Genomic DNA, 27,697 nt, shown 5'->3' on the forward strand with positions numbered 1-27,697 from the left:
TAAAAATTTGAACAAAACAGTAAGAGGATAAAAATGTAAGTCCGTTCCCCAGCTTCTCTCCAGAGTTGCCACTGTTGTGGGTTATCTACGGGAGGTAATTAATTTTTACACATGTGAAAAGCAGGATCTCACTGCACCACTCGGGTTGAAGAGCCCAGGTACTTGAATTCATTAGCCATAAAAATGAGGATTAGTCAGTTATTTTGGTTTGAGCTGGGAAGCTGCCAACTATTACATCAAACAAAATACCCTCTCCTTTTGTGTTCTGCTGTCTGTAAGATTTTTCTATAAATGCATTTGAACACTCTCTGCATTGGGTAGAGCCACATGCTATACCAGAGCTTTGAAAAACATGAATAATGTATCTGTGGCTTTTATAGATGGTTGTTATGCAAGAAATGACAATAAGACAAACTCACATGTGTTTCCTATGAAGTTTTCTTTTTTTTAAAGATTTCATTTGTTGTGCTCCTATGGGACATCTCCTAAGTACCATTTTACATTCTTTTGGTCCTATCTCTTAACCTGGCCCCTGGTGCAAGGACTGGTTCAGCCCAGATACAGCCTTGCCCTGAGCCATTTCTCACTTGTTTCCTTCCCAGGAGATTCCCTGATGCTAAGGTGTGGGAAGCCTGCAGAATCCACTCAGCACTCAGGCATAGGTAAATCAGAAGTGCAGAGAAGTTCATGTCTATGGCACTACCGTTGAAAAATGAGGAGTGGGACTAGTAGCTAAATGCTTCCCCTTTCCCCTCCTGGTGGATGATTCTGGAATGCAGTTCATAAGCTTCCTTTGTAGGCAAAAGCTGCAGTCACCCTCCAGGGAGGCCAAATCCATAAAGTGTCCTCATATTAGCTTTTCTTTGTTTCTCTTTTCCCTTGCTTCCTTTCTTACTCCCAAAGCCCCTCACTCTCGTTCTTTGGGAAGGCATTCCTAAATTAACTACTTGCACTTGAGCCTTTTGTTCTAGGCTCTGCTTTAAGGGAACCCAGGCTGCGATAATGTTGCTCAATGTCCCATTTACAAGGTGTCTTTTGAAAAAGTCTACCTAAGCTTAAGTACCAGAAAAGACATTGTCCCCACTGAAAAAGTTTTTATTTTGTCGGTTCTTATGGTTAGTACATTTGCTGCCTTCTCTTTTTTGGCCTTCCTTTTCTATTTTTATTGGAACTTCATCATTGTATGGGTGTATATATTGATTGTATGTAAATCCAACTCTGAGGAAGCAAGTAGGATATAAATAACAAGAGTCCCGTTTGTGTTAGTTACCTCCTTGAACGAGAAGGACTTCTCGAGATTGGAGGAATGGAAGCCCAGACTTGGAAAAGGAAGATTCTGTTAAGGTGTCATTTGGAGGCAGGTCTCTCTTAGAAGACAGATTTACAGAGACAACAGTCAACACTAGCAATAAATTCAAAGGGAAAATAAAGTCGGCAGTCCTTCCCCATTTCTTAGATTCTCAGCGCTTAGCCAGAGCCCGGTACACGGTGGACGTGTGTGTTGGACGAACAGTGTTGGTCCTAGTGACGTCTCTGTGGTTGATTTACAGTTTCTGGGGAATGATGGCAGAACGACAGTAGCACACTCAGGTGGCTCTTGAGGGGAGGTACCGTAGAGCTTCATCACACCGGCCTCGTCAGAAATAAACCACACAGCCTTGAGACAAGGACATTAACTAAAGAAAGAAACACACAAGAGAATTCCTCCAGGCAAGAGAGGGAGGCTTGAAAACAGTGCCTTTCAGAAGGCAATTTACCAAATGCAACTTCCGAGTGTCTAGTAGCTCCCAAAGATTAAATTTAACATTCTTGCAAAATGACATTAAACAGCAGTCCAGCTGCCTATGATTACAGATCTACTGAGTCTGAAAGTCAGCCAGAGGATGCATTATGCTTACATCTCGCTACTGCAAATGGACGGTCATGGTACATTAGAAATTCCGGCACTTTAAAAACTATCCTATTTTTCCCTACAGGCTGAAGGTTTTACAATTAACTCGGATCTCATTAAAATTTATTACAAGCATTCCAACGAAGTCTGTAGAATCTCGGTTACAAAATTCCAATAGTGCGGAGAGGAGGAGATACAGATAGTTATCAGCAGCCTGTCTCTGGCTGGCCAACGCCGTCTAAATTGTGACCACCTGGTCCAATTATTTTCTTTGAAGTGTCCACATTTTCTTCAGTCCTCGTAATCAAATACTACTTTAGAGCAGGTAATAACATTACTTCCCTTGTGGCAAACAATGACAACTTGATTAGAAAGATAAACACAGCTCCACTGAAATGTTTTAATCACGAGAGGTGGCCCTTCCTGATTCTAAATCTCAATGCTAGCTTGCGGTTTCCAGTATTCTCAGCAAAGTTCTTCAAAATCTAGAATTTGATTCTGCACATTACAAAACTTGGAGCAATGTCTTTTCAGAGTGGATATGAGGGTTTCTGTTAAAAATGCAAGATGAGGGGCACCTGGGTGGCTCAGTGGGTTAAGCCTCTGCCTTCGGCTCAGGTCATGATCTCAGGGTCCTTGGATCGAGCCCCGCATCAGGCTCTCTGCTCAGCAGGGAGTCTGCTTCCCCCCCTCTCTCTGCCTGCCTCTCTGTGTACTTGTGATCTCTCTCTCTCTGTCAAATAAATAAATAAAATCTTTAAAAAAAATTGTAAAAAAAAGAAATGCAAGATGAAGTTGGGGAATATGATTTAAAAAAAAAAAAAAAATAACTCCCCGCTGTACCACTTCTACAAATTCAGTCTGAATTATCTTTTCTTTGAATTTTGGAGATCTCATAAGGAAACAGGCAATGCTGACAATGTATTGATGTAAGCTAATTCATTAAGCTGATTAATATTAGTTGGAGAACAACATGTAAAATGTGGAAAGTGAGGGCACCTGGGTGGCTCAGTCAGTTAAGCATCCAGCTCTTGGTTTTGGCTCAGATAATGATCTCACGTTCCTGGGATGGAGCCCTGTGTAGGGCTCCACACTCAGCATGGAGTCTGCTTGAGATTCTCTGCCCCTTCCCTGAATCGCACGCACACACGTGTGTGCTCTCTCTCTCTCAAATAAAGAAATAAATCTTTTAAAAAATAAAGTTAAATGTGGAAGGTAATGCTATGGCAGAGGTCAAGAATAGATTCTGGCGTATAATCACAGGAAGCAAAGAAGAAATAAAGCATTAGTCACAATAAGGCTACCTTTAAAAATGGAAGTGACATTTGGATTCTCTTACGATTTTCTGATTTAAGAACATTCTTCATTCCAAACCTAATTCTTTCCTCCTCTACACATTTACTATCTTCCCAACACACCCTCTACAGCACTGACTGCACTGTCCTCTAGTTCTATGTTTCCAATGCTGTCTCTGCACACACACACACACCTGAGGAGAAGAACCACCACATGGTCACCTGGGCATTCCCAGTGGCAGGCACCATGCCTGGCTTGCAGGTGCTCAATGTTTACAGAGTGAATACACAAATAAACCAATGAATGTCAAATGAACTAAAGGCAGAATCACACATTGGTAAAGCAGAGGGCAACTGAAGAAAATACCTAATGCAATGTCCTTTTGTTTTAACAGTGGAAGAAAGCAAGCAGAGAGAGGGGCAATGTCCCATCACAGACGTGGAGATTGGCCCCAGGGCTCATAGATCACATGTCTGGATACTTTCCAACAGCTAAGGCCTACAGTCTTCTAGTTTGTAGATGGCGGTCACTTTGTTACTACTCCCTGACCCCTTATCTTTTGGCTTTTGAAATCCACGATAAAAAGGGGGAAACAGAAGAATTATAACTGAAATTCAAATTAGTATGGTTAAAAAAATTGTTATCCTTGTCCAGAGAGTTCTCAGCTTATAAGTGGATTCTGACTACCTATTTTAGTCTTCTGCTCCCACTGTTATATGACTAATAATTGGCTGCACTACAAAAGTCCTCATTATGTTTTTGTTAATAATATTACCATTCTCATCTTTTCACAGACCTCCAAATTCAGGGATTCTATATGGTGATGATAACTGAAATGTGGAAAAAAAGGGAGGCACTGAGTGCTGGAAATATGAAAAGGTTATGTGAACGGTTACTAGAGCATATCCACTCCATAGGTTATTATGCAATTATTACCAATTACTTTTCCAAGTAGTTTATAAGAGCCTAGAGAAATATGACTACATTTCAGTCTTAAATGAAATATATATATATATAATATATATATATATATATATATATATAAAATTGGGCATAAAGAACTAAAACCCAACAGAGAAAAATGAGTGAAAGTAATTATGCTAAAGATGGTGGTTAATTTAAGTGGTAGAATTAGAGATTACCTCTTCTATTTTTCCATTTAAAAAAAAATCCTAAAATGTATTTCTATTACTTTTAAAATGGAAAAATAAAACATTTAATTTTTTACAGAATTTCATTAGTTGGGGGGGCACCCAGGTGGCTCAGTCGGTTAAGCACTTGACTCTCGATCTCAGCTCAGGTCTTGATCTCAGGATTATGAGTTCAAGCCCAGTGTTGGGTTCCATGGAGCCTACTTAGAAAGAAAGAGAGAGAGGGAGGGAGGGAGGGAGAAAATTCAGAAGCTGGTTCACAGGTGGCACAATGAATACTGAATTTCCCTTAATAAGTTTCTTTTGGGTCTCTGTTTTTCCCTTTTTTCCAAATCCCATCATCAAGGCTCCAGCAAGACTATCTTTTAAGCCCAGAAATGAGATCCTGATTGAAGATACAAGGTAAGGAAACCTTAGTGCTACTCCTTCCCTCAGGACATGTTTGAGAAGCATACTGAGAAATTCACTCTATTTGTTAGAGTGAAGAACTTCCTGCAAATGCCTTTTACTGCATTTTTTATGTTCTTAGAAAACCCAAAAGGGCCCTAAATAATTCACAGTCTCTTTCCTGGGTTTGGTTTCCCGATAGGTGTTCATTTTTTCCCCCATGACAGTAAATAGCTTTCCTTTTGAGATCACTGATTACTCTGACACTAATGGCTCAATTAAATCGTAGGTGTAACTTTTAGGTAGTGTCTATTTTAAGAAGAATAACATAAGCTCAATAGGAGGTAACCCTCTGGCTACTTCCTAAATTGCTTAGAGCACATTCTCCACCCTTTTTAAAAGCTATTTCTCCACAATGTGCATTATAGTACTCGGTGTATCTTCACAGCAGGTAGCTTTGCTTGGACACAGCTCCTGGGAATTTTGAATGCAGAGCTGCATCAAGGGAATCACAAAGCCAAGGCTGAAAAATTAATGCTTCTCTTTCTTTCTCACCTCCTCTGGGAAAGTTGTAGGTGATTGTCTGACACTTGTAAATGGATCTGCAGGTCCCCAGCTTTAACCGATGCCCAAATGAACACCATAAACGGCCGGCTGAGTGCTGTCCTTCTCTCATCTGCACTCTGTTTCACTTCCTACTTGGAAGTGCTCTTTCTATGAGGTGGAAACATACGCTAGTCGGAAAGCTAAATGGGTTTCTAGTGAACTGTCCAAACAGAAATAAAATCCTTACTGGTCTTAGGTTTAACTCTGAGAAGAAGCTCTAATCAGTAACTTCGGCCCCTGTGTCTTTGGCTTGCAGCGAGATGGCACGACTGGGCAGGCCACCCTCGACAAGTACATTTGGCTGTTTCCCAAAAGAGGAGGTGGGCAGCTCTTTACTCCTGTTTCCCATGCCTCAAGGGTTTTCTGAGTGTGAGGCAGAGAATATAATTCTCAAATAACTGGGCCCACTCTCCTCACAATTCCCTCAAACATAAGGCATTACAAGCCACACCACTTTATCCTTAACAAGAGAATGTGTAGGTTATTTATTCATGCCCAAACTAAAAAAACAAAACAAACAAAAAACTCCTTAAAAACAACTTGAGATTATTTAGAGAAATATGAATAATATACCAGCATAAAAATAAACAATACAAGGAAAAATTCCCTTTTCTGTGATTTCAGCCCTATTTAACTTTTGCCCGCTATGACAAATTAAGAAAATTTATGTTAATCACACTCTGTGAGACAGTGTGAAATGCTATTTTGATCTCTTCTCAAATCATGCCACTGCTTTCTTTGTAAATGTCTCTTTGCTAAATTCAACCTACTGAAATGTGTATGAATCTGTACTTCAAATAAAAACATTAATAGATCAAATGCAAAATGTATCCTACTTCTTGCTCTGAATTTTGCTTAGTATTAATAAGTGCTAATAAAAATACCTAAGCTGTCTTAAGGAGAACCCATGAATGATGGCTCAGAACCTCTCCTTCCAAATCTAGTGCTTGATTCTTACAGTCTCATTCCCCATCCCACTAAGAAAAGTATGTCTAGGCATTTTCATGTGCAGATGCCAGAAAAGCTGAGAGGTTTTTTTTTTTTTTTTTTAGTCAGATATTTTGTACAAATTACACAGGCTACATGAGAAGAGAAGAGACATTCAATAGAGCAAGCAAAAGGTTCAAGATGAGACCACATACAACCTTGAAGAAACTATGGCAATCTGACCTTTTTTCAGTGTCAAGGGACAAGTTACAGTTTTAGAAATGGAGGATATCTATGAGATCCTGCTCATGCCTTCTTTTAAAGATTTATTTATTTATTCAAGATTTATTTATTCACTTTAGCAAGAAAGAGCATGAGCGTGGGGAAGGTCAGAGGGAGAGGGAGAAAGAAACTTTAGCAGATACTCACTGAGTGCAGAGCTTGATTCGGGGCTTCATCTCATGACTCGGAAATCATGACCTGAGCCAAAACTGAGTCAGGCATTTATTTATTTATTTTTTTAAAAAGATTTTATTTATTTATTTGACAGACAGAGATCACAAGTAGGCAGAGAGGCAGGCAGAGAGAGAGGAAGTGAAGCAGGCTCCCTGCTGAGCAGAGGGCCTGATGCAGCACCCAGGCGCCCCTGAGTTGGGTGTTTGAACAACTGTGCCACCCAGGTGCCCCTATGCCTTTGATTTATGGGAAAATAGGCCTTAGGGAGTTTTGGTGACTCACTCAAGGTCACATACCTGGTTGGCAGTAGAGTTAGAATAGAGTCTGGGTCTCTCTTGGTTCCAAGAGCTCTTTCAATTATACCACAAAACATCTTTATTCCTGTCAAAACTTAAAAATAAACCACTTGGATGAAAATCTTTCTAAACTGGTTTACACAATTCCTATTTTTATATACAAAATATAATTAACATTGTCTGTGAGTCAAGGTCACTACTATGAAGATCAAGGACGTCAATTCTATAATACAGGGTATGAATGCTGATTTCACAGCGTATAGTGCAAGGCTGAGAATACGACAGCTGCTTCTGTGGATTTCTGGGGATTCACTCTACTCGTATTTCTCACTGCCCTCAGTGTCTCTGCTCCAACTATCATCCCCTTCCAACCACCTTCTAATTCTAATTTTAAACTCATGTTTTCTAAAGTCCATTCTCTAAAGTAATATGAAATACAGTCAAATGCCCACCATATCCATTGCAGCAGAAACAAAAACCAAAACCATAAATGTCCAACATAGTAGAGGAACGTTTAGCGAGTAGTACTTTCAAGAATAGAATATTGTGCCACCATTAAAATTATCTTCACATAAAGAAGTTTTAATGAAATGAGGAAGCATTTACATACTAATGTTAAGTGAAGAAAGCAGAATATAAAACCACAGAATATCAACCATATTATAAAAATGTTTGATGAGAAATACACCAGAATGTTTACAATGGTAGGATTATTTATAATTATTATCCTCTTATACCATGCTGTCTATTTATATCTTTGTCTGCAAAGTCAGAAAAAGAATTTTAAAAAAGAAAATATCACGTTGGGAAAATGTAACCTAATTGGTCAGAACAATATAAAATAAAAATATATAGATTCTAGGTGAGACTCTGAAGCCTCTGTTATATGAGCTTGTCCATGAATTCAGCAACAAAGGATGGTTGCAGGTGATGTTTCCTTACTTCCCATTCCTTTGCTAAATTTCAGGTATGTCAGGTTGCCAGATATTTGAACTGTGGGTGAGTAAAGCATTAAGGTATGTATACTTAAAGGAAAAGAGAGAATGCTGAAGAGAAAAGATTAAGAAAGAGAAGGGAGGGAGAAAAGGTTCTAAGCCAATGCTTCCAGACAAGCATCTAAGGATTTTTTTCATTAATTGGTTTTTAGAAGTTTATAAGCCACAGATGGTGGCAACTGTCATTAAGTCACTCAGACTGATTTATCAGTGGATGAGCATTAAAGACAAATTAACCTCTCTAGAGACCGGGCTAGTGTCCAATTAACAATTAACTACTTCCTCAAACCAGGAGAGCTGAATTAAGAATGTGAGAACATCAAAGCCTTGATAGCATGAGAAGCTAAGCAGTTGAAGCAGATGAGTGTCTTCATACAGGATGTTTATACCTGAAAGTATTGGAGATATATATCTATATCTACATAAGATAAAAGATATATGTATATATTTTTACCAATTTACCAATTTGTTATCCCAATTCTTTTGTAATATGATGAAATATTTTTCTGTTAAATAGCAATATCTTTTTCATATTTTCTTTTCTTTCTTTAAATGAAATCTTTGTTACATGCGTAATGGAGGAGGAGGCAGTATGACCTTTTGATCTGACAACACACAGTGACACTCATTATTCATATACATATACTCAGCCTCCATAAAATGTGTCACCTCATACAGGAATGACCAAGGGCAAACTGAGCCCAGAGTAGATTTAACAAATAGATGTTGCCTGACTTCTCAAAGCGTCTGAAGATCATTTTTTTAAAATTTCATTTTCTAAAACTTTCCCTTTGCCTTCGTGAACATTATATGTCAAGAAAACACTCTTAAGAGTATTTTATACTGGTCTGAGGGACAGACAAGATCCAGATCTGTTCTCATTCAACATTAACAGCATTTGCGATATGATTTCTAAAGACTTCCCAAAACCTGCTATGTTTTATGATAATAACCCTGTGAGATATTATTAGCCCCACTTAACAGACGCAGAAAGAGAGGCTCTAACAGATAAATTTGCTAAAGACCATACTAATATTGAGCTAGAGGAACAGTCGCCCAATTTAGATCCCTAGCTCCCAATCCTGTATTCTTTCCACTGCTTCACGCTGCAGGCTTTACCGATAACTTCCATGTCAAAGTATTTGTCTCTAGAGTCCACGTACAAGAGCACCTCGGCAGATTAGTAACTGCTTAACAATAGGGCAGGTTGAGTGGAAAATGATACCCGAAGAAGTTATAACTGAGTGGGAAGCGGTTGAGGCTGATGTTCATTGTCACCTTCGTGTCCACTTGGGCTCCCGCATCCACGCAGACTTTGTCTCTCTTCTCTTCACAAAACCATGTGAAGGACAAAAATCCTTTGTCCTTCAGATTTAAACAAGCCTGGCCCCAGATGAAAATCTGAGCCCCTTTCACTATTCCTTTACTCCACATCCCTCAGCTTACCTCTGATAGCTCGTAGCTATGATGGAACGTGCCTCTGCCCCAGTTCCTCAGGAATTCTTTCCCCACAAGTTGTACACAGATGCTTTAGCTCCCCAACTAAGCTTTCAGTAAGATCTGTGTTTTTTACATCTCAGATTCCTCCCCGCCTTTTCGACACTCTCCCCTCTCCCCTGTCTTCCGACTGCCTAGGATATAGGATATTGCTGTGCATTCAACAAATGCCTTCTGAAGGAATGAGAACCTGCGTGAGTGTGGGGGAAAGCCCAGCTTGATTCATAATTAGGAAGCCGGAGTCCCAGCTCTACATGGAAATGTGTGTGATTTCAGGCAGGTCCTGGTTTTCTCATCATAAAATGGTTGTGGTAACAGGAAGTAGGTGGACTATATGAGTTCTAAGATTGCTAAGATACTATGAATATTTATATTATTTTGATTGGGCTGTTCACAGCCTTACTTTTGTTCATTAGGGATGAGAGAGGAGATAAATGTGAATTCCAAAGAAAAGAATGTTAAGACAAATACAGAGATCAAATAACTAACCATGTAACAGGCAGAAGGAAGTCAATGTGTCTGGAAAATTAATAAGCAAAGGAGAACAAGAGGAGTAGAGATGTCTCGGGCTAGAAGTGTGGATGCTGTCTGAAAGGAATGTAAAGGTCTTGGAGGGTGGAATGTAAATGGGAACAGATCGGTAACTAGAAAATTGCTATAGTGCTTAGGCATATGCAGTGTGATGTTTGCTTTTTTAAATTTGCTCTTCTGTTGGCTCCCCAAACTTGAAATCAAATGTTAAGAATGTCAGCACAGCGAGATCATGCACTGCTGAGATCATGAGGAAAAAAATAAAATGCAAACCAACAACTTCCTTGTGCAAATGAAGACAGAAGTTCCTGGTATTAAAATGGGGATTGATATTACCAACATCTGGCCATTAGCAGCCTATTTTCCTATATTTTCCTCCATTTGCAGGGAAGAAGGAGCAAGTAATGACAATCTTAATCAGGCTATTTCTCCAAAGTTTAATTTTATTAAAGATTTTTAAATTCCAAGTAATACTGTACTGGTTTCACTAAAATTGGGGTTTAGCTGACAGACCTTGTAAGAGATCAAAATGGTGTTATAAGGAGGTCTGTCCATGCCTTCATTAGGAAACTCCCTTAGATGGGATGAACTTATGGCAGGTAGGGAGACAAAGTCTCCAATGGGGCATTAGGGCTAAGAATTCATCTGAAGAGCTAAACCAAAAGAAAGTCAGGTTCAGCTTGAAACTTCAAGGAAAAAAAAAATGTACCTCTTTAGAAAAGAAAAATCTCTGAAATTAAAAAATAATACCTGAAGTAACAATTGTGAGATTATCAGATGTAGGAGCGTTTAGTTGGTTTCCAAACCTGAAGTGACACTTTTAACGATTAAAGCAATAAGATAACATGGTTCATAAAAGGCCAGAAAAAACTCCATTAAAAAAAGAGCAAAAGTTTTAAAGGGATTTGATTTAAGAGCCATTTTTAGAAGCCTCTTGATGAAATTTTTGATACTAAAACTGCAGAAAAGAAACTTACTGTTAATCCATGTTATATAACTTTGAATCCAGTCTGCCCTTCATCTTCTACCTCAGAAGTGGGCCTAAATTTAACCAGTCTATAAAGACATTTCTGCTGGGAAAATAGTGTGTGTGCATGTGCGCATGTGTGCATGTGTGTGTGTATGTTAAAGACAAACATACCTGCTTCATCATAGGATACAGTCAATTTTTCTAGCATTTCTCGGTCAATTGACAGAATCTGCTGTTCAAGGATGGTCTGGTAAGACAGAACACTATTTTCTTTGTCCTTCTCGTAGTCCTGAAGATGTTGTTTAAGGGCCTCTGGGAGTCTCGATTTTACATATTCAGCAGCAGTCTGCAGTTAAAACAGGTAGAGAATCCCATTAGTTTTTCTCATCTTAGGCTTTTCACTTGCCCTCATGGGCTGTGGTGAAAACTCAAAGCACCGTGAAACAAACCCTTTAGACAAGCATATCCTTGTCATTGTCAATTATTAGACTCCACTCTACCAAGTCAGATGAATCTCCACATAGACAACTCACAGACCTCTAAGAATTTTCCACCAGGTTTAAAGGTACGAAAGATGATGGATTTGGTTTGGTATACATAGAGTTAATACTCAGAGTTTCACCTATTCCACTGAACTCTGAGGGCCCCATGATCATAATTTTGCTGGCTATAAATCTGCCTTGCCCTTGTCTAGAATGCAGAAGCCCGTCATTCATCCCCGCAGTGAGCCCACCTATGGGATGGCGTCCACATCCCTGCTTTGATGTGCTATGCTCATTAATGCTTCCACGGGAACTCTTGTGAAGTGGATAGAAAGGAGAGTCCTCTGCAGGGGCTGATAATGGAATAACGGGATACACAGAGAATGAAGAGATCTAAGACAATGATGCCCCTTAACCTGAAAAAGAACTGTTCACCAGTGTCTTGGTCTTTACATATATATACGAGATACATATGTCATTCATATATATATAGCTTAACTTGTTTTTTCTCTACTACGCAATCTGCCCAAAGCACTCCTAACTAATAATCTCTGAAATTACATGCAATGATTTTTCAACCAGGTGAGCATGTTTTCGTATGAGGCAGGAAGGAAGGCATGTGTACTTCGAAAAAGGCCTCCTCAGAGAATCTGATAGGCTCTGCTGGTGGGCTGTGGAAAGCATACTCCTCTGCCTCCCAACTGAGAATCACAGTTCAAAGTTAAACAGAACTTTGAGCAAGAAATTAAGTGACACAGAGGCATGGATGAATTGGGGGAATTCTGAAATTCTTAAAACATCTCTTTTTAGAATGCCAAGAGTTTGGCATCTCCTTGAGTGCTGTCCAGCATCATACACATAGGGTCTGAAGTTGATGAAATAAAGACATACATATATTACTTAAAATTATACTCACAATGACTGGAAAATGTAATAAAATGTAATGAAAAGGAAAATGTAAATAAAAGCACTATTAAAAAGGACCACTGTTGGGGCGCCTGGGTGGCTCAGTGGATTAAAGCCTCTGCCTTCAGCTCAGGTCATGATCTCAGGGTCCTGGGATCGAGCCCCCCATTGGGCTCTCTGCTCAGCCGGGAGCCTACTTCCCCCTCTCTCTCTGCCTCCCTCTCTGCCCACTTGTGATCTCTGTCTGACTTGTGATCTGTCTGTGAAATAAATAGATAAAATCTTAAAAAAAAAAAGACCATTGTTTAGATATGTGCCTAGAAGGCCCATCCACATGGTTTAATATTTTTAAAAAATCCTGTACAGCTATTAATTGCATAATCTAAAACAAGTTGAGTTAAACACACGCACAGCCATATATCTAGTAAATGCTCATCAACAGGGGTTTGTTTTGTTTTGTTTTCATTTATCAAACAGTATTCTCTATAACCTTTGGGAAAAAATGAGATAGGCCAATATGTACCTACAAGGAAGAACGTCATGGTATTGCTGTTAAGGTTAAAAAACAAAGTCACAGAATACCAGTGACAATATATCCTTTTTACATAAAGCATACATATATGCGTATGTCAGACTCCATAATATCATTTGTGTGGGAGAAGATTATTGAGGGCTATATTCCAATTGCAGAACATACTCATTTTTTACTCTCCACATTTCTGTACTGTTTCAGTGCTCTTACTATTGCAATATTTTTTTAAATATTTTTTTATTTATTCATTTGAAAGAAAGAGACCATGAGCAGGGGAGAGAAGCAGAGGCAGAGGGGAAAGTAGACTCCCTGCTGAGCAGGGAGCCTGATATGGGGCCATCCCAGGACCCTGGGATCACAATCTGAACCAAAGGCAGACACCTAACCATCTGAACCACGCAGGCTCTGCACTATTGCAATTTTTAAGAATTATCTTTGGGGCACCTGGGTGGCTCAGTGGGTTAGGCCTCTGCCTTCCGCTCAGGTCGTGATCTCGAGGTCCTGGGATCGAGCTCCGCATCAGGCTCTCTGCTCAGCAAGGAGCCTGCTTCCGCCTCTCTGCCTACTTGTGATCTCTGTCTGTCAAATAAATAAATAAATCTTTAAAAAAATTAAAGATAATTTATTTTTTTGGTAACCTTCATTGTTTTCCTCTTAAATATTAGCACAATTTAAGATGAAGAGAAGCTTGCCAGAACAATGGACAATGGACTTTCCAGGAAAGTCTACTGGGAAATGGTGGGGAAAAGTTATAGATCAGTCTTCAGAGTGGTCATATGCAGCACACAACACTTTTTATTTCCAGATTTACATTTAGATTCCATAAGACAGTTGTTGATGGAATTACAATTTTAAAACATCACCAAACATTGTTCAATTTCTCTGCCAGCCAGCTAGTGCAGAACAAATAAAATTATTCCATAAAATGTAAATGGACTCAGCACATTAGCACAGCATATTTAATCCTAGAATTTAATAACAATTTTCTCCCGACACTGGAAAATGAAGAGACACTTTGCCAAATAACTATTTTTAGACTCCTACTACCTTACTATTCAGTTTAACATCTGTCTATAATTTTTTTTCTTGGAGATAATCTATGAGGTACCAGAAGTTATTTAAAATGCACATTTTACAAATACTGGTATACTCTCTATTATTGAAAGCATACATATTTCCTTCCAAGTGTGTCTACTGATTCACTTTTATAATTAAAATCATCACACACACACACACACATGCATACATATATGTGTGTATATATACATATATATATTTTTTACTATATTGGAGTTATATTTTGGCATTTCTTTGTTTTTTTAAGATTTTATTTATTTTAAAGAAAGAGAGAGCAGGAGGAAGAGCAGAGGAAGAGGGACAAGCAAGCTTTGCACTGAGCATAGAGCTAGATGTGGGCTCGATCTCACAACCCTGAGATCATGACCTGAAACCAAGAGTTGATGCTTAACCAACTGAGCCACCCAGGTGACCTGCCATTTCATTTCTAAGTGGTATAACTTCACGTATAGAGTTCTTTCTGTTGGAAAGTGTCTCAAGAGGAACAGAAAGAAAGCAACTCTAGCAAAATACTAGATTCTGTCAAGATATTTCAAGAAATCACCTTTATATGGAGGTGATGCCCTAGATGTATACAAATGGCAGTTAAAACCTTATGTTCAAGCATGAACCTGTATTAAAAAGAGGCTGTTTTACAAATACCATATGATCTCACTTATATATGCAATCTGAAGCCAAATAAAACAAAACCGAACTCACAGATTCTGAGAACAGACTAGTGGGGTGGAGGTGGGTAAAAAGGTAAAGGTTATCAAAAGGTACAAACTTCCAGTTATAATATAAATAGTTATGGGGATATAATGTTTTGCATGGTAGCTACAGTTGATAATACTGTATTGTATATTTGAAAGTTGCTAAGAGAACAGATCTTAAAGATTCTTACCACAAGAAAAGAAACTGAAACTCTGTGTGGTAGCAGATGTTAATTAGGCTTATTGTGGTGATCAGTTCATAATATATACAAATACCAAATCATTATGTTGTATACTTGAATCTAATATGTCAATTATACCTTAATACAAAACCAGGTTGTCATCTTATTAACTGAGATTATACTTACTCCACAAGTAGTAGATAATACAAAGAAAAATTTAAATTTAAAATTTTCACTGGAATTCTAAAAAAGTAAAAAAAAGAAATTAAAATTTAAAATTACTTATCTATTCTTTAATCAATGAGAAGTACTACTGGAAGTTTAAATTTTAAATTGCACATTCTTATAATCAACCATTCCAGAAACAATAATATTGTTACCATTACCAGTATTTTGCATTTGTGTGGTACTTTTTACTTTTCCTAGCAATTTATGTTATTACCATTCTGTTTGTTCAGAATAACTCTGAATTAAAGTAGACAACTTACTGGTTTGGGCCAGTCCCTCACATCCTTCAAAATTTGGCTCAAATGCTACAAATTCTGTTAGTGAACACACCCAAGAGCAGCCAACAGTCTTTCAAGTGTTTATATAGGCATTTGTATAGGTGCAAGTATTTTAGTTCCCCAGTTTAGCTGCCATAAGAACTGTATCTTATACATCCTTGAGTTTGCCCATTATCTATTTCAGTGCTTTGCACTGAAGAATTTAATATCTTGACTCTATCCAAGAATCAGGTACTTTGAGATAGCCTTTGGAGAAAATCTTCTGACAGTTTATAATTCTTTGCCTGCTATCTGAAGTTGCTTTCATGATTCCAGATAGAGCCTAGGAGCCATTTTCCACTGGCAAATGGTACTTAACTACACTTACTCTTTAATTATCATCAGTGCCATTTATTTTAGGAAAGCAAACTCTTAAACCCAAATCATTATTTATATGCCAAAATAGCAAATTATGTACTTCACATACAAAGCCATGAATGAAGCTTTATTTAATGTTCCTCTTAATAATTGTTTGATCTTCTCCCTCCTTGTGTTTTTTCATCCATTTGGCAATGGGCTTGCTCCTGCTAGGGACCCTCGGAGGAGTCATGTGGACCGTACCTCAGAACTGGGCCCCTTAGTTACGGGTAAGCTCAAGTCTATGCTGGTGCCGGTTGTGGCAGAGACACCTCAGGGCAGAGAGTGGAGGACATGTAGCTCCAAGGTTACACCTGAGCAGATGGTGGAAAAATGAACTTAAAGCTTGTGAGGCAGGACACAAAAGGTTCCCAGCCAGTGTACCTTCTTACAGAAGTTGTATACACCTCAAGTTCAGTCTGGAAGACAGTAACGGGCCAGAGCAGAACCTACAAAAAAATACTCAAAGGGATAAAAGAAAAGCAGAATGACTAAGGGTCTAAATTTGGGAGCTTCATGGGTAGAATGTTGATACTGTTCATCAGGCTAAAAAACTATTTACTATTATAGTGCTATGTTCTTTAAGAAACAATCAATATATATGAAAGAATGGGGGGAATGCAAAGTATTTTAAATGTAACTAAATGCTTCACAAGCCACCTTAAAATCCTGGCAACCCACCAGTTCCAACTTATTGAGTGTGTGCTGTGTAAAGTGTATTAGATCCACTGGTGCTGTGAGAACAAACCTTTGCCATCAAGGAGCCTGGAAGTATAATGTGCAAACAAAACCCACACATGAAATACTAGAAGAACACTCTTCACAGTACAGTAAAAAACAACAACAACAAACCATGCATGGATCTTAAAATAAATTAGCATATTTATTTAATACATGAGCCATATTAGGTGCTGAACGGCCTCTAGGAAGAAAAACTAAGGATGGGGATAAGAAAAGAATCAAGAAATCACTGGAGTTTAAAGAGCACTTTTGAGGTAAGAGGCACTTACCGGAGGAAAGAAAAGCAATCTAGAAAGTAGTGAAGGAGAGTTCGTAGGAAGGAATATTAAGAAATGAAGTTGTAGAGTAGGGCATTTTGATTTGTAGCAGTTAGCAATAGGAAATACTGAACCTCTTAGAGTGAAATAAATGATCACATCTCTGAGTCAGGCTCCAGGCCCAGTGTGGAGCCTGCTTAAGATTCTCTCTCTCCCTCTGCTCCACAGCCAACTCTCTCTCTCTAAAAAATAAAAATAAATAAATGAATAAAAATAAAATTTACTTGAGGGGGGCACCTGGATGGCTCAGTCGGTTAAGCACCTGACCCTTGATCTCTGATCAGGTCATGATCTCAGGGTCATGAGTTCAAGCCCTACATCAGGCTCCATGACCAGCGTGGAACCTACTTAAAAACACAAATACATTTGAATAAAATTAAAACATAGAGACAAGTAAAAAGTCTGAAGAAAAGGAAAACTGGCCTTCTACACTGTAGTTGGAGTATAAATTGAACAATGTCTTTGGACAGAAAATGAAAAAATATCATACAAATTTTAAAACACTTTATAGCTTTTACCTAGTAATTGCCTTCCTAGGAACTTATTTTAAGAAAAAAGTTAAAGAGGCGCCTAAAGACTTGGGTGTAAACATATTTATCAAAGTATTATTCATGATCATAAAAATCAGTCTTGAAATTGGTTGATTAGGGTCATCCATGCAGTGGAATACAATGCAACTATCCAAAATCAAATTATGAAAGAACGATAAATTATGTGGATAAATGTTCATAATGAAAAGCAGATTACAAAGCAAATACAAAGTTTGTATACTACATGTGTGAGGAAAAAATAGATGGAAATATATAAATATTGATCACAGTTATCTCAGAGTAATAAGAGTTCAAGGAATATTAATTTTTTTCCCTATGTAGTTTTCTGAGTTTTCCAAATTTTCTAAAATAAAAATGGCAGGAAATGCTTGCCTACTTTCTCTGTGCCAGGCACCAAGCTGAATGCCTTACGTGTATTCACTTCTTTAATCCTCATCACAACCCTGACAGATTTCTACAGATGAAGAGACAGATTAAGAAAGGTTAAATAATTTATCTCTGGCTATGTATCAAGTGGTGGCAGGCAACACCAACTCTCTGTGAGCCAAAAAAGAAAAAAAAAAAAAATTTTTAATAAAGAAGGCAATGCATACTGTGGTCATTCCTTTGTGAGGTAAAGCAGCCCCAGGCCCAGATAAAGGCCCTGAGAGTAGAACAAAAGAACACTTGAGCCAAGCGTGGTGACAGATGGGAAAGAAAAATACGTAAAATGGCTTCCCTGTTGCAAAACCAGAAACTAGAGAGGAGATAGTGACGCTGAGAGTAAATGGGAAAACTGAGTAAAGTGAAACATAGTAAATTTACTTTTGAACACTGAACTGTAAGCCTAAAGACTATACCTCCACCACCACCTCTCAAAACAGAAAACCTCCACCAGGAGAACGTATTAGACTTATTTTATAGAACTCAAAAGAAAAATACCAGACAAATGACTCTGGTTACAAGTTCTAGGAAGGCAAAAGCTATTTTCAGGAAAAGATACTAGGTGATATTGAATTAAATTCTAATAGAGCCCCCATTTGGGAAAGATCACTAGCAAATTAGACCTACGCTCAAATTGTTTTAGTGCTTTTCCCTGAAAACTTGCAGAGGTCCAGTTACTATCCATTTTGAACTTTAACAGATATAAAAACAAGCTTCTGATGTCATAAATGAAAATTTGCTTGACAATTTTTACTTAGTACTGCATATTTCATAGTTGTGGGAGTTTTAAATTGTTTGCCCCTTCTTTTCTAATCAAATATTCTATCTTATTACCAATTCTAAGACTTAGTTTATCATATTTAATTTTATATTTAAAAATTTTAGGTATGGTGTTCAAAAAAAGGAAGCTCCTTCTAAATTCTTACTGAGAAGATATTTTTAAGGGATGCCTGGGTGGCTCAGTGGGTGGTGCATCTGCCTTCAGTTTAGGTAATGATCCCAGGGTTCTGGGATTGAGTCCCACATCTCAGGGAGCCTGCTTCTCGCTCTGCCACTCCCCCTGCTTATGCTCTGCCTCTGTCTCTCTCTCTCTGACAAATAAATAAATAAAATATTTTTTAAAAAGATATTTTTAAAACCAAGGAATAGTTTTTTTTTTAAGATTTTATTTTTTAAGTCATCTCTACACCCAACATGAGGCCCAAACTCATAACCCCAACTAGATCAAGAGTCTTATGCTCCACCTACTGAACCAGACAGATGCCCCTTTTTTCATCAAGTTTGTAAAGACCTGTGTTATAAATGCTAGTCCTGGAGGTGACTGGGTGGCTCAGTGGGTTAAGCCTCTGCCTTCGGTTCTGGTCATGATCCCAGGATCCTGGGATCTAGCCCTGCATTGCGCTCTCTGCTCAGTGGGGAGCCTGATTCCCTCTCTCTCTCTCTGCCTGCCTGTCTGCCTACTTGTGATCTCTGTCTGTCAAATAAATAAATAAAATCTTAAAAAAAGAAAATGCTAGTCCTGATGTAAAGACCCAATTTCAAAGCAATGCTGAAAAACTAACAAATGAGATTCTAAGTTTACAAAATCTGGAAATGCATCTTAAAAAGACATACCCACTTTCGTCTCAAGGATGGTCTAGAGTACGCTTAAAAAAGAAGTTTCAGAATTTAGTATCTTTCAAATTCTCTGATTTTATAAATTATTCTCCCCCTTTTGTTTTATTTAATGCAAATGTGTGTGTGTACACACACTCAGCACACACACAACTGTAATTTAGCTGAAAGAAATCCTCCATTGACATGAATGGAACAATTGATGGTAGCACCATTCAGCTTATATTTATGCCACATATACGCCTGACTTGGAACACACAGAGCTATTGCTTCAGATGAGTGCTGACTGTGAATGAACACAGGCTTTTAAAACTGGATCAAAAAGAGACTAAAGGGGCTGATCCTTGGCGCCACGTTATCCTCAAACACAATAAGGGGCTGGATCTGGCTCTAAGCACATCTGATCAGTGACCCTTTAGGTGAGAAGCAGACTTCGGTGCTGATGAAGACCTCTGAGAGGTAAGTTGGAAATCAATTCCGCAAATACTGAGTAGAAGAAAAGCTGAATTTGGGGAAGTGGTGACCCAGGAATGACAGCTAGTGTTCACAAGATAAAGGAGAGCCCCGAAGGGAGATCCTTCAAAATTCGTGCCACAGGAAGATGGAAGAGAGAAGGGAGTAGGTAATATTTTTACTGCAGACAAGGTTTGCCTGACCTTGAAGGGAAGTGAGGGTGCACGTGCTGGTTTGGCAACAGCCAGCCCACAGATCACACATTAATTTACTTAGGTCCACCTTGGACTCCATCTTTCTTAGGGGAACATATCATTAACGTCTGACAACTGCTCTGTGGCTCCGGGCACTTTAAAACAAAGTCAGAGTGAATGCCCTTGCCCACCAGCAAGAGGACATAAGGCAAGGGAGCTGTTCCTCTCTCGCACCTGCCAAGAGCCTCATTTCTTGCCATTTTTAGTCTCTGCCACTTCTAACCTGGAGGGGGTTATTTAAATAAGAAAGGCATCTGTGAGAGGACCATCTTGCACTCCTGAATTCATAATCCTGGCTCAAGAAGGTGAACTTGATTCCTCCAAGAGAGACGGCATCAGGAAAAAGTTCCAGGCTCAAACCTGAAGTATATAAATGAAATCCTTTGCTTATTAGGGAGATTTGAGATTGCTCTGGAGGACCAAATCTGTGGCTGTGTAAATGTTAGTCAGTCGTGTGACAAAATGACCACCTCAGAGGGCATAAGACTCAGCAGGTGAGGGACTTGAAATCATATTACCTACTTAATATGGAGATTGAAGTTTTCGTTTAGTTTAATCATAAAGGTGCTGACTGCTAAGTTATAGATTATTCAGGACGATTCACCTGGGATTCTTCAAGTGACAAAACTTCAATAACTTTATCAGTCATCTGATCCATATTTGATCTCAGGCCTTATTCTCATAGCTCCAAGCATGTCAGAGTGTGAAAATATATATCAAATTCCACTCCTTGAATGATGGCTTCCCAGACTGCAGATGGTTGTTTTTCAGACATATAAAAACCAAACTACCTTCCTTTCTAGTTCCCTGTTCTGCCATCACAATAAGCTATAATTAACCAAGGTATCAAACGTTGTTCAGCCACATGGTCTATTTTCCTAATCTTATTACTTTAGTCAAATCTATATTCAAACTCTAAGGGATTTTTAAAAATTTCATCTCTTTACAGTCTGAAGAAAAGGTGAAATTATTTCTCTATACCAAAGTGATGGATCATGAAGCCTTTGTCCCTCATTTACTACACACATTCTAGAGAGTCGGGGGGATTAGATTATACAAGAGCCATGGTCCTTTTTCTAATTTTTTTCTTAAAAGCACACATACACATCTAAGTTCTCCTGAAAGATGGCAACATAAAAAGAGAGTACCAGCAGACTTTTACATAAATCTATTGAGAAAATAAGCAGTACTCAGCCAAAGCAGTCTTGTTAAATTTGGGGGATAGGTGAATTCCTATCATTTCAGCAGTTGTAGATAGAAGTAAGAAATTATTTCACATTCTATATACTTGAGATCTATAGAGGAAAAAAGGAAGGTAATGTTTATTTACAGGGAGAAAAATATTGCATATTTCAAAGAAAATTATAGTTAATTACTGATAAAATTCCCCTCCACTTCTGAATCTTGGGCTTGGAGAAATACTATTTTCCCTAGGTGCTATCCAAATGTGTTCCAGAAAGTTCCGTGCAGAATGCTAACTGAAAATGCCCTTGGTGATTCAGGAATTCAATGGAACCAACTGTTATAAATGAATTATAAAAAACTCATGAGTTATTAATCAAAAAGAACTCTGTAACTATAACAATTGAGCAGTCCCTCAGGGAGGCAGCCAGAACATAGTCAGACAAAATGTTCCTTGGCTGGCAATAGGGCCAGAGAACTCCTCTTTGGACTCACTTGGCTCCATAGCTACCTGTAGTCTCTTCGGGGAGCACCTCCAAACAGCAGGTGTGGCCAGGTTGGCAGGGTAGTCCAAGGCCAGAGCCAATTGAGCTGATTTCCCCAGCCTGATAGGACTTTAAAAAGTGCCTTCAAACCCAGTATTAGATTTAAGCTCCTTGTAAGTGTGGTGGAGGTTTGGAGAAGGGTCTGTCTTTCTGTCCAGAAAGCTGGGAACTATCTCATTCTACAATTTCATTTTTTGCACGGAACTTTCAATATCTGGTTTATGCTAGCTCTTCCCCTATTGAAAGGCAAACGTCTGAAGGAGTAATACCCTAAGAAATGTTCAGTCTTAACACGGACAAGATGAACAGGTACTTACATATAGGGCTACAGAATGAGAAGCAGTAAAGCACCCAGAGCAATTCCTGAGAATGAACCTCAAAGTGGGGAAAATGAAGGTCAGGAGAGACAGACATTATTATTCTGAAATTTAACTCTGCACAGAGAAAGACACAAAAATCCACACACTACTTCAAGCTTTAATTTACTCTTCTCCACCTCTGGCTCCACCTGCAAGACCTACCATCAAAACTTTTTTGAGGCTAATCTAACAAAAAAAACCCTTCATCTGTTGCACCTCACACATGGGGAAGTAAAGAATGCATTCAGTCATATCTACCGAGCACACTAGGTTCAAAATTCCTCCCGTGCAGACAGGAGTCATTCCTTAGGTTGTAAAACTAGTCTTCCAGAACAAAAGCTACCGTTTTCCTTCCCTGTCCCCGGTCCTTCGTTCGGACCTCTGTCACAGCTCTCAACCATTTGCACTGTCTCTCCAGTCACCTATTTGCCTCCTCACTAATTTATGAGCAACTGGTGGGACAAAAGTGTTTTTACATAGATGGGTTTCCCTAACATCAACTCAGTGTGGGTTTGCAGGGAGAAAAGGGTGGAGAAGGGGGTACTTGAAAATGAAGCTTAATGTGCTATGAATGTTAATTCTATACAATCACAAACACAAAAGACAAAAGGATCAAGCCTGTCATGTTTCCTCCTGTCATTCTGTCATTTGCCACTCTTCTGCCATTTATATAAATGTCATACTATTTTACACTGCTTGAGCACCAAATCTTGTTTAATAGCACAGGAAACAGGACTGTTAGCTTGGACAGAGCCAACACCTGTTGTATCTCAAACTAAGTGTTTCTTTTAGTTTTTGTATAATTTTGAACCTAAGTGAAAATCTGGGGAGAGCAATGGATCCTCTTTCCAGAAACACACACACACTATATAGAGACATACATATACATATGGAAAAAAATTAAAAATATACAAAAGAAAAAAGACTCATATGTATGTATAAAGTGTGTGTTACACACACGTGTGTGTGTGTATGTGTGTGTGTGTGTGTGTGTGTGTGTGTGTATTTATGTATGTAGTGTCCCATTTGAGGAACTCAAGTATGAAGTTCATGAACCAGGCCTCAAGAAGCCTTATTAGAGCCACTCATGGAAAGAACATTAGGGACAGGGCTTTAGTTTTCTCTACAAAATCTGGTGGATGGACTTGACCAGTGTTTCTCAGGGCTGTTAATAACACCAACTGCCTCCGAACCACCTGGAATGGGGATAAGGGATGTCTTCTTAAAAATGCAGAACTATGAGTTCTGTCCCCTCTTTAGCAAATCAAGATATTTCAGGTGGGAGGCTAGAATCTGCCTTTTAAACTTGTGCTATGATTTTTAACAAGCTCAGTAAAGGGTGAAGCCTACCAGTTTCTACCCCTTAGAGTTCTGATTTTATAAGGGGTAGGCACACATATTTTTGTAAAGCTGTACAACAAATTCTGATGTATATCCAAAGCTATACCAGATCCTTTACAGTAACAGCCCTTCTGCATCCCCCAGGACTCAGTTTGGCAAGTAAATACTTTTAATTCTTGTAAAAACCTTGACTGTTATGCACTGACATTCCCACACGGCCTGTCCACCCTCTGTGCCAGAGGCTTTTTTGATTGTATAAAATTGCCAATCTGTTCAGCCTCTCAAAGGCTGAGCCCTTCCTAAAGCATGCTAACTGACCTTGAGTACTTCTGACGCCAGGAGCACCTGGAACCCTTTTCCAACAGCTTGTGCGCAATCAAGCAAGTCTCAGCAAGCTGTGTGAAACAGGCCACAAAATGACCGGTGGCAAAGCACCTTGAAAACACAGTGATATCCTCTTGACCAAGCCCAGGCATGGTCAGAACACTGTCTTGACCTCTGCCGGGAACTGCAAGTGGAATTCCGAAGCCTGGAGAGTCTCAGCAAAACATAGCAGAAAGAAAGCAAATCAGCATCCCAGCAGTGTTGCATAACTTTGCATACAGAGTTAGAAAGGGTATCTTATTTTAGCAAGAGGAAAATGGGATACCTAATTGCGTGGCAAAGCTATAATTTAGCAGTGGGTGCACCTGCTTATGTAAATATAAAACGACACATTTTAAAATATGAATGGGCAAATAGTTCACGGACACTACAGAGAAAAATAAATCCTTTCCCAAGTCCTACTACAACCCCAAACAACGAGAGCTGGATAAGCAGGCATGCAGTCATGGGCTAGAACTACATTCTTTCAATTAATATTTGTTGTCTAGTGTGTGCTAGGCACCATCCTGGGAATAAATGGTGAGCAAAAGTAGACATATCTCTGTTCTCATCGTGAGGAGATGAAAATTAACCAAATATGTAGTCTCTTATGTAAGCGTATAAATAAAAACAGAAGCGCTCTAAGGAAAGTAATAAGGTTCTTTGAGGGGATATAACAAACCTAAACAATGTGGTGGGGGAAAGGGAAGCCTCCCTGAGAGAATGATGCTTGAGCAGAGATCTAAAAATTTAGGAGGTGCTCAGGTAAAGGGGTAAGGAGTAAAGACTTAAGAACAGGTCAATACAGGCAGTTAAAAGAGCATATTTTATTGATATGGATTTTCTAAAATGTGGATCAATGAGAGCCAAAATGAATAGAAGTTGCAATTTTATAGGAAGGAAGGCTTCAATGTGGACTTGTTCCCTGAGGGGTTAGATAATGGGCCACCGAGTCCACTGAGGAGCATGTGCAAGGGAGTAAAATGCACTACACTTGCCCAAGCTAAACCAATATTAACTTTCTATTGTGTGTGCAAGGGTTAGTTTTTGAATTTCTTTTCGTTAACGTGGGTTTCTTATAAAGAAGTTAAGAACAACGATGTGCCCCAACAAGTTCTTGACCTTCCCAATTAATGCCTCATGTATTTCTATTTTTTTATCTTTCTCACCGAGTCCTCACACCATTGCCTAGCTTTGTTTGGCACAGGCAACTGGTAGACCCTTGGCTTTCCTTCTATATTACTCTCAAGTGTTGAATTTATACCAGATTTTGACCTTTTGCAATAACATACAGAATCATAACACTTCTTTGGCAATAACATACAGAATCATAACACTTCTTGGAATCTTATTCTTTTTTTTCCCTTTAAGTCAGAGATGATGCTTGTTTTATTTATTTATTTATTTATTTTTTTAAATTGTTCATTTATAAAGAGAACCGTGAGCTAAAATAGCATCAACTAATAAGCATATAATAGCTTGGAATCATTCCTCCCAAGTTGTAAAATTCCTGCCCCTAAAGTCAGAGGAATAAAACTAAAATGAAATCAAATAAAATAAATAAAACTAAACTTTTTATAAGAAATGTATGGAAGTTGCCTTAGCAGGATAAGAAATAAGCTCAGTGGTCTCCCCACTTCATGATCCATCTACGTGGATACATGGTCCTGTTCCACACAGAAAGTTCCCCACCAACAAAAGAGTAGGGAAAAAACCCCAATGTATATATAGCTTAGTGTTTCCCATTGGGAGAGACCTCATTCAAAAAGATAAAATCTGAGTAAATGCAATTCACCTCTCCAGGGCTTTCGCTACCTACCTGGGAAGACGGCTGAAGAATCATAAGAAATGTAATTTACCCTTCTGGGTGGGCTGGCCCAGCTCTTTTGTAGACGTGTATTTGACAGCTACCATTTAATGAGTTCTTATTGTGTGCCAAGTACTATGCTTCGTACTTTATATAAATTACATCATTTAATCCTCACAACAACCCTGAAAGGTAGATATGACTGTTGATGTTTTGCAGATGTGTCCCTGCACCTCTAGTAGTCCTTTGGTCTTCAACAAAATCTGTAGTATCATAAATATTTTGTGTGGGCAAGTTTTAGGAATTTGGGGCTAAGAAAAATAAGATAGTAAAATTGAGATGAAACCAGGAATAAACTTGAGACACGAAATATATGCCTTAAGATTCCATTTACTTGTTAAAGACTAATTAAAAACCGACTGAGTTCCCTGGCACCCAAAGCAAAGAAATAAAGGCAACCATGTGCACAGGTCATAATGGCCTTAGAATGAATTATAGAAAGGGCCAAAGTAATTCTTCTGGCATTCATTACTATTCAATCGAAGAATTATTTGTCACTGAGCTCAGACCCATACTGAGAGCCCTCCTTAATACTGTATTCCAGGCAGCTGCCAATCAAAATTAGCACAAGAGGTGAATCCTGTTTATGAGCCTTGGTCTAAATCCGGGGTGGGAAACTATATCCCAATAACCCTGTTTTTGTAAATAAAGTTTTACTGGGACACAGCCTCGATCAGTTGTTTACATATTGTCTATGGCTGCTTCCAACTTGAATGGCAGAGTTGAACAGCTGAGACAGAGTACATACGATATACAAAACCTAAAATATTTATTATATGGCTCTTTACAGAAAAAGTACCAACCTTTGTATAGATGAATAGCCAAACTAAAGCAAAATCAGTAGGGGTGTGTGGGTGTGTGTGTGTGTGTGTTTGTGTATACATATTACTTATATGTATATATATTATTGATAATGTTGAGCTCACATTTATTGTTTGCCTTCATGCATTGAACAGTGTGTTGCATTCCAGGTGTATACCAGTAAGTTATACAGAGTCATCACCTATAAATAGCTCACAATCTAGCTACAGAAATGACTAGAGGTAATTACAAAACAATTTGATCAGTTCTAAAATGTTAAGTACATACTATTTTTTATGTGAACCCAACGAAGTGATTTAAAATATCTAACGCCCCAGAGAGAGAATTCTTAAACATTCTATTGCTTTCCACATGACCATATAACCTAAAAAGTCAGGGGGAACAGCAGCTCTGCAGCAATCTTCAGAGGAAATGGGTGGATAAAAATGCAGCCAGGCATTATAAAGTGCAGCTGCTTTAACTGGATGTAACATTAAAAATGTAAAGGTCATTAGGCATTCAAGTAACAATGAGCAACTGGCAATGCACCATAAAAAACTAACTTGAGCAACTTTGGATTCTCACAACTGTCATTTTTCAGGAACCACATTATCACAAGAAAATTAACAAGGTTCCAAAGAGGCATGTAAAGTTTGAATTAGGATTCATAGTAGATTGGCAGGGACATAATAAATTCATAATTATAATAATCCACAGCTGCTTCAAACTTAGAAAATAATGAATTGCTTGGTATGAGCTGGTGTCTGAAATGGCATGCAAAAACCATTTGCTCTGGAGCAGTGTCCTATCTTTATGTCCTGTACCCAGATAGTCCAAATCCAAGAAAAATCCACCTAAAGATTTATTGTTGCAACAAGCAATTTCCAAATGTCATAAATCAGCATGGAAATTGTCAGACTAGAAAAAGTATAAACTTTGCCATCTACACCTTCCTTTTACTTCACAAGATAGTACCTATGATTCTTCTTCAAAACATTATGTTGATCTAAGTGCCCTAGGATGGAAAAGGTCATAAATAAGTCAACATGACTTAGGAGACACACTCAAAAAACCAAGCTTCTTTTCTAACACAAATCATGTACCCACATT

General features: G+C 38.5%; 1 protein-coding gene across 1 annotated transcript in view; it reads right to left on the bottom strand.

The window, feature by feature from the left end:
• PPM1L (protein phosphatase, Mg2+/Mn2+ dependent 1L) overlaps positions 1-27,697 on the bottom strand; it is a 287,016-nt gene that overhangs the window by 83,289 nt on the left and 176,030 nt on the right. The window contains exon 2 of the mRNA XM_059391630.1: positions 11,175-11,349. Within this exon, the coding sequence (XP_059247613.1) occupies positions 11,175-11,349 (175 nt within the window). The remainder of the gene's footprint in view (positions 1-11,174; positions 11,350-27,697) is intronic.

This window comes from Mustela nigripes, chromosome 2 (assembly GCF_022355385.1).
Source record: "Mustela nigripes isolate SB6536 chromosome 2, MUSNIG.SB6536, whole genome shotgun sequence".
NCBI classification, from domain to species: Eukaryota; Metazoa; Chordata; class Mammalia; order Carnivora; family Mustelidae; genus Mustela; species Mustela nigripes.